This window comes from Symphalangus syndactylus, chromosome 5 (assembly GCF_028878055.3).
Source record: "Symphalangus syndactylus isolate Jambi chromosome 5, NHGRI_mSymSyn1-v2.1_pri, whole genome shotgun sequence".
NCBI classification, from domain to species: Eukaryota; Metazoa; Chordata; class Mammalia; order Primates; family Hylobatidae; genus Symphalangus; species Symphalangus syndactylus.
The window spans coordinates 75,026,175-75,041,288 of NC_072427.2; the positions used below are offsets into that span (position 1 = coordinate 75,026,175).

General features: G+C 43.4%; 1 protein-coding gene across 3 annotated transcripts in view; it reads right to left on the bottom strand.

Moving 5' to 3' along the window:
- LOC129483189 (general transcription factor II-I-like) overlaps window positions 1–15,066 on the bottom strand; it is a 34,441-nt gene extending 19,375 nt beyond the window's left edge. The window contains exons 1-3 of one of the 3 annotated variants that reach the window (XR_010121088.1): window positions 14,714–15,020; window positions 8,569–8,627; window positions 7,054–7,159 (exon numbers count right to left, since the gene is read on the bottom strand). Coding sequence is in view for 2 of the 3 variants with exons in the window: in XM_063640362.1 (XP_063496432.1) it covers window positions 8,569–8,627; window positions 14,714–14,757 (103 nt within the window). In the remaining variant the exon portion in view is untranslated. Of the gene's footprint in view, window positions 1–7,053; window positions 7,160–8,568; window positions 8,628–8,762; window positions 8,980–14,713 lie in introns of those variants that run through there. The other 2 variants (XM_063640362.1, XM_063640363.1) reach the window with 2 other exon arrangements.
- Window positions 15,067–15,114: the final 48 nt, after the last annotated feature.

A 15,114-nucleotide genomic window follows, 5' to 3' on the forward strand; every position in this document is an offset into this window, starting at 1 on the left:
TCTCAGGATACAAAATCAATGTGCATAAATCACAAGCATCCCTATACACCAATAATAGACAGAGAGCCAAATCATGAGTGAACTACCATTCACAACTGCTACAAAGAGAATAAAATGCCTAGGAATACAACTTACAAGGGATGTGAAGGACCTCTTCAAGGAGAACTACAAACCACTGCCCAAGGAAATAAGAGAAGACACAAATAAATGGAAAAACATTCCATGCTCATGGATAGGAAGAATCAATATTGTAAAAATGGCCATACTGCCCAAAGTAATTTGTAGATTCAATGCTATCCCTATCAAGCTACCATTGACTTTCTTGACAGAATTGGAAAAAAACTACTTTAAATTTCACATGGAACCAAAAAAGAGCCCGCAAAGGCAAGACAATCCTAAGCAAAAAGCACAAAGCTGGAGGTATCACGCTACCTGACTTCAAACTATACTACAAGGCTACAGTAACCAAAACAGCATGGTACTGGTACTAAAACAGGTATATAGACCAATAGAACAGAACAGAAGCCTCGGAAATGACATCACACATCTACAACCATCTGATCTTTGACAAACCTGACAAAAACAAGCAATGGGGAAAGGATTCCCTATTTAATAAATGGTGTTGGGAAAACTGCTTGAGCCATATGCAGAAACTGAAACTGGACCCCTTCCTTACACCTTATACAAAAATTAGCCCAAGATGGATTAAAGATTTAAACGTAAGACCTAAAACCATAAAAACCCTAGAAGAAAACCTAGGCAATACCATTCAGGGCATAGGCATGGGCAGACTTCATGACTAAAACACCAAAAGAAATGGCAACAAAAGCCAAAATTGACAAATGGGATCTAATTAAACTAAAGAGCACAGCACAGCAAAAGAAACTATCAACAGAGTGAACAAGCAACCTACAGAATGGGACAAACCACAGAATGGGACAAAATTTGTGCAATCTGTCTATCTGACAAAGGGCTAATTAACAGAATCTACAAAGAACTTAAACAAATTTACAAGAAAAAAACAACCTCATCAAAAGTGGGCAAAGGATATGAACAGACACTTCTCAAAAGAAGACATTCATGCAGCGAAAGAACATATGAAAAAAAAGCTCATCATCAATGGTCATTAGAGAAATGCAAATCAAAACCACTCCAGTTAGAATGGTGATCATTAAACAGTCAGTAAACAGAAGATGCTGGAGGGGATGTGGAGAAATAGGAACACTTTTACACAGTTGTTGGGAGTGTAAATTAGTTTAACCATTGTGAAAGACAGTGTAGCGATTCCTCAAGGATCTAGAACCAGAAATACCATTTGATCCAGCAATCCCATTACTGGGCATATACCTAAAGGATTATAAATCATTCTACTATAAAGACACATATGCAAGTATGTTCATTGTGGCACTATTCACAATAGCAAAAACTTGGAACTAGCCCAAAAGTTCATCAATGATAGACCAGATAAAGAAAATGTGGCACATATACACCATGGAATACTATGCAGGCATAAAAAAGATGAGTTCATGTCCTTTGCAGGAACATGGATGAAGCTGGAAACCATCATTCTTATCAAACTAACACAAGAACAGAAAATCAAAAACTGCATGTTCTCACTCATAAGTGGGAGTTGAACAATGAGAACCCATGGACACAGGGAGGGGAACATCACACATCGGGGCCTGTCAGGGGGTTGGGGGCTAAAGAAGGGATAGCATTAGGAGAAATACCTAATGTAGATGAGGGGTTGATGGGTGCAGCAAACAACCATGGCACGTGTGTATAGCTATGTAACAAAACGGCACGTTCTGCACATGTACCCCAGAACTTCAAGTATAACAAAAATAATAATAATCACAAAATCCTACTCCCAATCCAAGGCCACAATTTAATTAAAGTCTATAAAACAGGATAAACAAAAAAATCACTCAGTTTATTTCACTCCACAACTTGTATGTGTGACTTACAATGCATTTACTTTAATATCAGTCTTGATAAACTCTGGAGCAGAAAGCCAGGGGTAACCCACCTAATCTTTTAATGAAACGTCTCCAACATGGCCTCGAGTGTGTGGGATCTTTCTCAAGCCCCCATGCTTAAGTGCCATTTGCTGATGGCCCTTCCCCATGAGCGAAGAAGCTGTGTCACTAGTTGAACACTAGGTACAAGAGAGCATGAGAATCATGCTTGCAGCTGTAGTTAGCTGGGGGGCTGGGGGAGGGCACTGATCCATGATTGTGTATTCTGAGTTCTCCCATTTTAATGATAACTGTAAATGTTTTCTATCTTTGAAGATACTTGCATTTTTACGTATGAGAATCCCAAGGCTGAGAAATAAAAATTTTAAAAACTAAAATAATAAGAATAGCCATGCACAGTGGCTCACGCCTGTAATCCCAAAACTTTGGGAGGGCAAGGCAGGCAGATCATGAAGTCAGGAGATTGAGATCATCTTGGCTAACATGGTGAAACCCCATCTCTCCTAAAAATACAAAAAATTAGCTGGGTGTGGTGGCGGGCACCTGTAGTTTCAGCTACTCAGAAAGCTGAGGCAGGAGAATGGCATGAACCTGGAAGGCAGAGCTTGCAGTGAGCAGAGATCGCGCCACTGCACTACAGTCTGGGTGACAGAGCGAGACTCCATCTCAAAAATAAATAAACAGATAAATAAATAAATAAATAAATAAATAAATAAATAAATAAATAAAAATTACCCATCATTAACAGCCTGATTTTGGCAAATTTAAGTGCCCTGGTCCCAAGACAAAATAACTCTAAGATCTTAAAAGACTGAACTCTATTTTTCAGTATCCTTAGGAAGAAGAGAGAGAAAGAAAATCATTATAGACAATAAAGAATACAACCTAAATACTATTTTTTTTTTCTTTTTCGAGATGGAGTCTTGCTCCGTCACCCAGATTGGAGTGCAGTAGCATGATCTTGGTTCATTCCAACCTCTGCCTCCTGGGTTCAAGTGATTCTCCTGCCTCAGCCTCCTGAGTAGCTAAAATTACAAGTGCCCACCACCATGCCTGGCTAACTTTTGTACTTTTCAGTAGAGTCGGGGTTTCACTATGTTGGCCAGGCTGGTCTCAAATTCCTAACCTCAAGTGATCCACCCATCTCTGCCTCCTAAAGGGCTGGGATTACAGGCATGAGCCACTGCACCCGGCCTGCAAATACTATTTGGAAGCAGCCTTTTGCTACGAACTGTTCATGACTGTAATAAACCTCCTCCATTTGCTGCTGCAAACTGGCACATTTCAGGCTAAACTTTCATCTACACTGAAACAACAAGATCAATGTTCTTTACCCCCTTCAACCTCGTGAGCAATATATATATATATATATATATATATATACATACATATATATATAACTGTGCACACAGAATTCATGGAATGGGAAATAAAAAAAGTAAGCAGAGGCCAGTTTAGATTACAAGAAGCATAACAACCAAAGTTAGCACATGAAGATTTTTTGGATCCAGATTTAAAGCATAATTTTTCAGATAATGAGAAAATGAGATACTGTCCATGTAAGAGTGAGAAACTTGGCTGGGTGTGGTGGCTCATGCCTGTAATCCCAGCACTTTGGGAGGCCAAGGTGGGAGGATCACCTGAGGTCAGGAGTTCAAGACCAGCTTGGCAAATATGGCAAAACCCCGTCTCTACTAAAAATAGAAAAATTAGCCAGGCGTGGTGGCATGTGCCTGTAATCCCAGCTACTCAGGAGGCTGAGGCAGGAGAATCGCTGGAGCACAGGGGGCAGAGGCTGCAGTGAGCCGAGATTACGCCATTGTACTCCAGCCTGGGTGACAGTACAAGACTCTGTCTCAAAAAAAAAAAAAAAGAAAAAGAAAAGAGTGAGGAAATTCAACTAAGGGCTGCATATGAGCTGACACCAAAAAAATCATTGTCAATTTTGTCAGATGTGATGAGATACTGGCTGTGTAGGAATACGTAAATGCTGTTCGGGGATGCACACTGAACAGATAAAATGATGTGATGACTGATGTGCTTTGCAATATTCCTGCAAATGGAGGTAAAGGAGTAGAACAAAAGGTGAGACAATCTTAAAGATCACAGAAATTGAGGAATGGGTATTTTAGTGGTCATTGTACTATTTTCTCTACTTTTGAATAGGTATAAAAATTGTGATTTAAAAATGTAAAATAAAACAGCCGGGTGCTGTGACTCATACGCGTAATCCCAGCACTTTGGGAGGCTGAGGCAGGTGGATCACATGAGTCAGGATTTCGAGACCAGCCTGGTCAACATGGTGAAAGCCTGCCTCTACCAAAAATACGAAAAACAAACAAACAAACAAAAAATCAGCCAGGTATGGTGGCAGGCACCTGTAATCCCAGCTACTCAGGGGGCTGAGGCAAGAGAATCCAGGAGGCAGAGGCTGAAGTGAGCTGAGATTTTGCCACTGCACTCCAGCCTGGGTGACAGAGTGAGAATCCACCTCAAAAAAAAAAAAAAAGAAAAGAAAAAAAAGTAAAAATGAATTGATTAATCCCTGCTCTGAAGCCACATCCAAACAGAACTCTAAAAAAAAGATTCAAGCAATTTACATGGTACTTGCTTATATGCACATCTCCCTCGCACCTCTGTATGTAACATTTAAATATTTTGCAACATGATGGGTGGGAGTCGCTCAAAGCTGGACATGCTGGCATGTGCCTGAAGCCCCAGCTACTTGGAGACTGAGGCAGGAGGATAACGTGAGCATAGGAGTTCTAGTCCAGCCCAGACAACATAAGAAGACCCTGTTGCTTTTCTTTTTTTTTTTTTTTTTTGAGATCCAGTTTCACTCTTGTTGCCCAGACTGGAGTGTAATGGTGTGATCTCGGCTCACTGCAACCTCCGGCTGCTGGGCTCAAGCAGTTCTCCTGCCTCAGCCTCCCAAGTAGCTGGGATCACAGGCACACACCACCACACCCAGCTAATTTTGTATTTTTAGTAGAGATGGGGTTTCTCCATGTTGGTCAGGCTGGTCTCAAACTCCTGACCTCAGGTGATCCGCCTTCCAAAATGCTGGGATTACAGGCATGGGCCACCGCACCTGGCCAACCCTGTTTCTTTAAAAAGAAAGGTCGGAGAGCTGTCAGGGAGCTCATTGATGAATTATTTTGGCGATATCAACAATTGCTATCAAAACACCACTATAAAATCCAAAATTATATCTATTCCCAGATCTTTCTCCTTACTTCTAAACTCATTTAACCGTCTCCTCCACCTCCACACCTCAACTTAAATGTCAACTCAAAATAAATAATAATTAATTTATTTGTTCTTAGACTGGCTTTCCTCTAACATCTCAAGACTTGTCTTAAATTCTTAATGTTATTAGCACCAAATCTGAAAGACTCCAGTATACAGACTCTTTGATATAAGAAACACGTGTTTTTGAGAAACCACACAAAATAAAATAATTATCATAGCTGTAAAAACAAATATGCCCATAAACAAATAACAGTAAAGGATTAGAGGATTTCAATCACACTAGAGAGTGATGTTAAATAAAATTATTCTGTTAATTCAACAAGAAAATATATAAACCTGATTCTAAAAAACTTTCTATAAAATAAAAAAGAACCAATTGTTGAAGTTGAGAGTGAAAAAAGTGGAAGTTTCAGAAAGAGGTGAGGCCAACTGCAGAATGTGCTCCTCACGTATCATCAAGGCTGCCCCAATCACACCCCCTGCCTCCCCATCCCCTTATTCTACTTAATTCTATCCCAGACCTTAACACCTTATGTAGTAAATATCTCCTACTTACTACAGCTTTCCCCACCAGATTGAATGCTCCAGAATGTATGGGGCAGTTCCCCCTCCCCCCACACCCGGCACGTGACTCACAGGTGCCAAATGACTGCAGGATTATGAGGCTGGAAGTAGTAAATATTTCCTCAATACTTGCAGTGGTTCACAGCCATGAAAAATCTAATATTTCCTCTCTCCCTTTCAGGAACCTTAAAGAAAGCAGCAATACTGTCATAGGCATTTGAATGAGAGCAACTCGATTTTAAATAGGAGCTGGGTAAAATGAGGCTGAGACCTACTGAGCTGCATTCCCAGATGGTTAAGTCTTTCTAAGTCACAGGGTGATGGAGGAGGTCAGCAAAATATACAGGTCATAAAGACCTTGCTGATAAAATGAGTTGCAGTAAAAAAGCCAGCCAAAACCAAGATAACGACGAAAGTGACCTCTGGTCATCCTCACTGCTACACTCCCACCAACGCCATGGCAGTTTACAAATGCCATGGCAACATCAGGAAGTTATTCTCTATGGTCTAAAAGGTGGACCATAAAAATAATCCACTCCTGGCAGAGTTTGGTGGCTCTCACCTATAATCTCAGCACTCTGGAAGGCCAAGGCGGGTGGATCACCTGAGGTCAGGAGTTTAAGACCAGCCTGGCCAACATGGTGAAACCCCATCTCTACAAAAAGTACAAAAAAAAAAATTAGTTAGGTGTGGTGGTACATGCCTGTGATCCCAGCTATTCAGGAGGCTGACACAGGAGAATCGCTTGAACCCAGGAGGTAGAGGTTGCAGTGAGCCAAGATCTCACCATTGCACTCCAGCCTGGACTCCATCTCAAAAAAAAAAAAAAAAAAACCAGTATGGAGAGCCCGGGTGTGGTGGTTCAGGCCTATAATCCCAGCAGTTTGGGAGGCTGAGGTGGGTGGATCACCTGAGATCAGGAGTTCGAGACCAGCCTGACCAACATGGTGAAACCCCATCTCTATTAAAAATACAAAAATTAGATGGGCATGGTGGCAGGTGCCAGTAATCCCACCTACTTGGGAGGCTGAGACAGGACAATAGCTTGAACCTGGGAGGTGGAAGTTGCAGTGATCCGAGACCACGCCACTGCACTCTAGCCTGGGTAACATGAATGAAACTCTGTCTCAAAAACAAAACAGTAAGAGAAAACTGGAGCTGAGTACTACTCATTGTATTTACTTTCCTAAATAAAACATCATTATAAAAAACATTACTCAGTAATATAATTTAATTGAAGGGGAAAAAACAGACTTACCAAATTTTTTTGCAAAAAGCTGATCCACCATCTTTCATAATTTAGTGATTCTGGTATACCATACTTCCTTCGCTATCGAAATCACAGGAATACAAGTTTTCTCAATCTAATGGATTTAATAACTTAGGTTATTAAATATTATTATTATAAAATGGCAGTATTTTTCTTTCCTGTGACTAATTTTTTTTTTTTTTTTTTGAGATGGAGTCCCGCTCTGTCGCCCAGGCTGGAGTGCAGTGGCACAATCTCGGCTCGCTGCAAGCTCCGCCTCCTGGGTTCATGCCATTCTCCTGCCTCAGCCTCCCAAGTAGCTGGGACTACACACACCTGGCTAATTTTTTGTATTTTTAGTAGAGAAGGGGTTTCACCGTGTTAGCTAGGATGGTCTCGATCTCCTAACCTCGTGCTCCACCCACCTCAGCCTCCCAAAGTGCTGGGATTACAGGCGTGAGCCACTGCACCTGGCACCTGTGACTAATATTATTTCTAAGATCCAGATTGTATTTATTACTGAAACAATGTTGACATACACTGCACAAAAAAAGGAAGAACCAGGCATTCGTTAAAGCTAGGAAAAAGCAGAACTGTGTGCTCAAGAACCACTAGCAGGCAGGACAGGCTGTCTTATGCCTATAATCCCAGTACTTTGGGAGGCTAAGGCAGGCAGATCACCTGAGGTCAGCAGTTCCAGACCAGCCTGGTCAACATGGTGAAACCCAAACTCTAGTGCAAATAAAAAACTTAGGCAGGCATGGTGGCAGGTGCCTGTAATCCCAGCTACTTGGGAGGCTGAGGTAGGCAGAAATGCTTGAACCCAGGAGGTGGGGCTTGCAGTGAGCTGAGATCATACCACTGCACTCCAGCATGGGCAACAGAGGAAAACGTCATCTCAAAAAAAAAAAAAAAAAAAACAGTGAACAGTTAGCAAGTGCCATTTGCTATGTGGAGACTAGGGATATGATCTTGCTGGCAATCCTTCCATTTTAGTAAATCTAAACAGTGTGATTCCATTCTTTTTTGTCTTCACTCCACTCCAGAGCCAAAACAAGTAAGAAAATCAATTATATTTCTATTTCTTTCAAAACACATCTAACAATTAAGAGATGATATGCATGGCTCCATACTCTGAAAGGAACCTTCTTATGTCCTGGGTATCGTGGATATTTGATGAATGCTTGTTCAGTTGACTAGTGTAGACTTCAATAATAAACTGTTCAATGCATTATGCCAGATAAATCTTGCATGTCAAATGTAGGACAACTATTGTGCTTTTAGTTATGTCTACCCATAAATGCAACATTTACATGTATTTATAAGGGGTTAATAAAAAGAAAATGAGTTTATTGTTCTAAAGAGTATTAGAATTTTGATAACATGAATTCTCCTGTCCTGGAACATAATTAAAAGTAAGAGGGATCTTATTTCATGTGAAAGCTACCATTAAAAAAATCATTGTTAAGCATTAAATAATTATTTCACATAATCTTCTAATCTGATTTAAGACTGAAGACCTACCTCCTAAAGCTGGTTTATCAAGTTGTAAATCTTCATGTGTTGAATTCATAAGTTCATGTCTGAAAGGTGAGAATAAATACTTAATATTCACTAGGCAATATTCAGCAAAGTAATATTCACTGGTGCATATTTTACATTTCATCACCAAGGGTGGCTTTGAAAAGAAAAGAAAGGCTGGCCATGGTGGCTCACACCTGTAATCTCAACACTTTGGAAGGCTGAGGCAGATAGATCATGAAGTCAGGAGTTCAAGACCAGCCTGGCCAACATGGTGAAACCCCATCTCTACTAAACATACAAAAATTAGCCAGGCGTTGTGGCAGGTGCCTGTCATCCCAGCTGCTCAGGAGGCTGAGCTAGGAGAATCGCTTGAACCTGGGAGGCAGAGATTGCAGTGAGCCAGGATCATACTCCAGCATGGGTGACAAAAGTGAAACTCCTGCTGAAAAAAACAAAAGAAATATCCCATTACTTTAAGGCAATGTAGATACAGCCAGAATTTCTACAGAAATCTGAACCACATTACAAAGCCAGAAAAACATACCAGCTAATATTATTTAATACAGATAATACTAAATGGAAGAGGTACTTTTTTTTTTTTTGAGATGGCATCCCACTCTGTCACCCAGGATGGAGTGCGGTGGCAGGATCTCAGCTCACTGCAACTGTCGCCTGCTGGGTCCAAGCAATTCTCCTGTCTCAGCCTCCCGAGTAGCTGGGACTACAGGCACCTGCCACCATGCCCTACTAATTTTTGTATTTTTGTAGAGATAGGGTTTCACCATGTTGGTCAGGCTGGTCTTGAACTCCTGACCTCAGGAGATCCGTCCACCTCGGCCTCCCAAAGTGCTAGTATTACAGGCATGAGCTACCAGGCCTGGCCGGAAAAGGTAATATTTTCCAAACATAAACATTAGCGTAACCTTATTGGACTTATAAAAATAATTTTTTTTAGTAACAGAAGCAGAAGATTCTCCTGAACTGTATCATTTCAGCTAACATTTATTTACTTAAGATGAAAATAATATAACAGCTATAAAAAGGCAAGAGGTAGCCAGGTGCAGTGGCTCATGCCTGTAACCCAAACACTTTGGGAGGCCGAGGCAGGTGAATCACCTGAGGTCAGGAGTTTGAGACCAGCCTGGCCAACATGGTGAAACCCCATCTCTACTAAAAATATAAAAATTAGCCAGGCGTGGTGGCAATCGCCTGTAGTCCAAGCTACTAGGGAGGCTGTGGTGGGAGGATCACATGAACCTGAGTGGTGGAGGTTGCAGTGAGCTAAGATCACACCACTGCACTCCAGCCTGGGTGAGAGAGCAAGATTGTTTCAAAGAAAAAAAGAAAAAGTCAAGAGCATTGGGAGTATTAAAATCAGACAGAACAAATGGTCTATCATCAGAACAGCTCCATTTTTTTGCTATCATTATGTGTCAAGGTCAATTTGCTAAACATTAATATTTGTATTAAAGTTTTAAGTGTACCATATAACACATTAGTGCTGACTTAGGTTTAATGTCCTTTGCTGTACAATATAGTTGAATATCATACTTATATATCACAACAAAAGTATCTTTCCCTAAGGCAATTACCATTAATACTGCTTTAAAGTTATAAAATGTGGGCTGAGGGGTGGCTCACACCTGCAATCCCAGCACTTTGGGAGTCCGAGGCAGGCAGATCACGAGGTCAAGAGATCAAGACCATCCTGGTCAACATGGTGAAACCCCGTCTCTACTAAAGTACAAAAAACCTGGGTGGGGTGACGAACACCTATAGTCCCAGCTACTTGGGAGGCTGAGGCAGGAGAATCTCTTGAATCTGGGAGACAGAAGTAGTGGTAAGCCGAGATTGCAACTCCAGCCTGAACAACAAGTGTGAAACTTTGTCTGAAAAAAAAAAATTATGAAATGTGAAGATTGTTTTCATAATTTTACAACACTTGAGCATTACTGTCTTTAAATAATCTAATAAATCACCATCACAACAAAAGCCCCACAAGCTAATCTGTTTCACCTTATAAAAAGCACTGACATTTAGTGTGCGGTAATTTGTTGCAGCAGCCACGGGAAACTAGTATTGTAGTGAAGCCTCAAAACCCACCTGAAGGGGCTGGACATGGTAGCTCATGCCTGTAATCCCAGTACTTTGGGAGGCCAAGGTGGGTGGATCACTTGAGGTCAGGAATTCGAGACCAGCCTTGCCAACATGGTGAAACCCCATTTCTAAAAAAAAATACAAAAATTAGCCAGGCGTGGTGGCACATGCCTATAATCTCAGCTACTCAGGAGGCTGAGACATGGGAACTGTTTGAACCCAGGGTGGGGCAGAGGTTGCAGTGAGCCAAGATTGTGCCACTGCACCCCACCCTGGGTGACAGAGCAAGGCTCCATCTCAACAACAACAACAACAAAAACAAAAAAAAACCCACTTGAAGAAGGTTTTTAGTTCTGTCAACAGTGCCCCACCAAACCCCTTAGAAGCACACATTCCTTTGCTATGGGCCATGGACAGGAAGAAGGAAGCACCTCCTCATGGCAGGGGCCTACCCAGGAGAAATTCAAGGGAAGGCACTGCCAGGCCGGTCCTTCTGCCACGGCCATTTTCTTTTTTTTTTTTTTTTTTTGAGACACAGTTTCACTCTGTCTCCCAGACTGGAGTGCAGTGACACAATCTTGGCTCACTTCGACCTCTGCCTCCCCAGTTCAAGCGATTCTCCTGCCTCAGCCTCCTGAGTAGCAGTGATTACAGGAGCATAGCATGCCTAGCTAATTTTTGTATTTTTAGTAGAGATGGGATTCTGCCATGTTCCCCAGGCTGGGCTCAAACTCCTCGCCTCAAGTGATCCACCTATCTCAGCCTCCCAAAGTGCTGAGGAGTGAGCCACCACACCCAGCACTCACCAAGGCCTTTGATAGCAGGCTTTTTCCAGGTGAGCACTCTTGTCTGGTCTGGTTCTGCCCCACTCTCCGTCTCACCAAGTTGGAATCCCTCACTACTTTTCAGTAGATGAGAGTGTGTACCCCAATCTCAGCTTGGTATGATTCAGGTCTGCATTTAACTCATGAAACCTGGCTGATCTGGGGAAAAAAGTGTCTCTCTGCAGGTATGATACGGGATGGGCCTGTCCCCAGGACCCTGGGAGAGGGAAGCCCAATGTCCCAGCAGGTTGGCAGTGCTGGGGAAGGGAAAGTGTTATGGTAGCCCCAAGACTAAAAAGAGGCAGCAGAGGGAGCAGGGCATCATTCCTATTGAACTCATGCCACTGCCTGAGTGAGGTGAGAGAGGAATGCACCCGAGTGATGTGAGGCAGAGAGGTGCGGTTCCAGGGTGGCCTTCACCCTCCCTTCCTGCCATGTTACTCTGATCCCCTGCAGGTGAGCCTGCCCACTTTGGGCTTAGGGATGCCGCTGAGGCGTGTACTTAAACGCAGCCTCCCATGAATCATGTCTCCAGGAGTGGGGCAGAGCAGGGAGGAGTCCTAGACAGAGGAGAGGCCAGGGCAGGAGGGAGTGGGCCTCAAACTCCAGGAGGGGGCCCTTCTCATGGGTCCTCTTTTCCGGTCTCTCCTTCCTTACCCCTGGGCTGATCACCTGGGGAAGAACTGAGGCAAGGTTTCTCATCCTCAGGTCTGAGGGGTTCAATTACCAGGCCCAAGTAGCTGGGATTACAGGCAAGCACCACCATGCCTGGCTAATTTTGTATTTTTAGTAGAGACAGGGTTTCTCCATGTTGGTCAGGCTGGTCTCGAACTCCTGACCTCAGTTGATCCACCCACCTCTCCCTCCCAAAGTGTTGGGATTACAGGTGTGAGCCACTGAGACTGGTCAAGAAATCCTTTTTTAAAAACGAGCTGGGCTCAGTGGCTCATGCCGAAAATCCCAGCAATTTGGGAGGCCGAGGTGGGTGGATCACTTGAGGTCAGGAGTTTGAGACCAGCCTGGGCAACATGATGTAACCCCATCTCTACTGATATATATATATATATATATATTAGCTGGGTGTGGTGTTGGGCACCTGTAATCCCAGCTTTTCAGGGGGCTGAGGCAGCAGAATCACTTGAACCTGGGAGACAGAGGTTGCAGTGAGCCGAGATCATGCCACTGCAATCCAGCCTGGGTGACAACAGTGAGACTCCATCGCAAAAACAAAAACAGATTCCATCTCAAAAATAAATAAATAAATAAATAAAAATAAATAAAACAAAAAACGTGGTATGGCAATGAAAATACTGTGTTAAAGTTTCATAGAAAATAAAAGACCACTCAGATAAAATAAGCTGTCTTTTTAGATGAGTATATTTGTTATTCTTATTTTACAGCTAAAGAAATCGGTTCAGAGAATGCTATTTGATTGGACCATGTTGCATTTCTGGACAGTGCAGCTGAGATCAGACTTCGTGTGTAACTCCACTAGCCTACCAGGGTGCCTCTCATAAAGGTAAGAAACGTAAATTTGGCCTAATATACAGTTTCCAGGGCAGCACTAGGTCAATTTCACATACAGTACTTCTATGTTCATCAAGGGAAACCTGAAGGGAAGGTGAAAATGCTTCTAGAAGGCAACTGGACACCAGCGCCCTTGTTTGTTGCCTTTGGGCTCTTCCTCTAAGGCCAATAGTGACCTGAAATTACTAACTCTTCCAATCAAGTGGACAAAAGGGTACCAAGGTCGTCAACATCAGACAAATTCACCTGAGGACCTATCTATGTGCTTTGAAAGACAAAACTGCTTTTGTAAAGGATACTGTATTTCAGAAAAACATAATCATATAAACAACTAATAACACTGTAAAATGCTGATGTGTTGAATGCTACTTTAGAAAAACATGTTCAAATCTAGGAAAAAAATTTCTGATAGAAAACTACATATCAGCTGGGCGAGGTGGCTCATGCCTGTAATCCCAGCACTTTGGGAGGCTAAGGCGGGCAGATCACGAGGTCAGGAGCTCCAGAGCAACCTGACCAACATGGTGAAACCCCATCTCTATAAAGATACAAAAAGTTAGCCGGGCATGGTGGCATGTGCCTATAATTCCCAGCTACTCAGGAGGCTGAGGCAGCAGAATCGCTTGAACCCAGGAGGCAGAGGTTGCAGTAAGCCAGTGAGCCAAGATCTGCACCCCAGCCTAGGTGACAGAACAAGACTCTGTCTCAAAAAAAAAAAAAAAAAAAAGGAAGGAAGGAAGGAAGGAGAAAGGAAGAAAGAAGAAGAAAGAAGGAAAACTACATATCAGTTATCTAGCTAGCTAGCTATCTAGAGACAGGCTTTCATTCTATTGCTGAGGATGGAGAGCAGTGGGATGATCATAGCTCACTGCAGCCTTGAGCTCCTGGCCTCAAGTGATCCTCCTTCCTCAGCCTCCTTAGTAGTTAGGGCCACAGGTGAACACATTTACACCTCGATTTTTTGTTTGTTTTATAGAGATAGGGTTTCACTACATTGCCCAGGCTGGTGTCAAACTGGAGTCTCGCTGTGTCCGCCAGGCTGGGGTGCAGTGGTGCGATCTTGGCTCACTGCAACCTTCACCTCCTGGGATCAAGCTATTCTCCTGCATCAGCCTCCTGAGTAGCTGGGACTTCAGGCATGCACCACCACATATGGCTAATTTTTGTATTTTTTGTAGAGACTGGGTTTCACCATGGCCAGGCTAGTCTCGAACTCCTGACCTCAGGTGATCCACCCGCCTCGGCCTCCCAAAGTGCTGGGATTACAGGCGTCAGCCAACAAGCCGGGACGAACACTTTATGTTATTAAATAGCCTAACCCAAGCAGGGTGTGGTCCCTCATGCCTGCAATCCCGACAACTCTGATGGCCAAGGTGAGAAGATCGCTTAAACCCAGTTGTTCGAAACGGGCCTGGGCAACATAACCAGACCCCCATCTCTACAAAAGGTACAAAAATTTGGCCAGGTGCGCACCACGCCTGGCTAATTTTTGTATCTTTTGTAGAGACTGGGTTTCGTCATGTTGCCCAGGCTGGTCTCGAACGCCTGAGCCCAAGCCATCCATCCTCCCGCCTCGGCCTCCCAAAATGCTGGGATTACAGGGCCCAGCCAGCCTCATGTTTTATTTAAGCGGTCCCTCCCTGTTGCACACTTGGATAGTTTTTTTTTTTTTTTCTATTTTTTTAGACAGGGTTTACCTCAGTCTGGCAGGCTGCAATGCTGTGGTGGGATCATAGCTCATTGGAGCCTCGAACTTTGGGGTTCAAGTAGCTGGGGGGCTGAGGTAGGACTGCAGAGATCCGGTCGCGCCATATTGCTAGGCTGCTCTTGGCCTGAAGGGATCCTCCAGCCTCGGCCGCGCCCGGACACAGTCTTCCAGTTTTGACCAAAATAAACACTGTGCTTGGTCTGAGTTTTCAACTACCCTTCTCCAGCCAGCAACACACAGGACCTGGCGGAGAGGTCGTGGTTACCAGGCTACACGCTGAGAAGACTGCCAAGCTGCAAGGACCCTACCGCCCCAGTGACGTCACCGAACGCCCGCGCCTGTGACGTCGCCGAAGGCCCACCTCTATGGCGTCACCAAGGACCGCCTCTC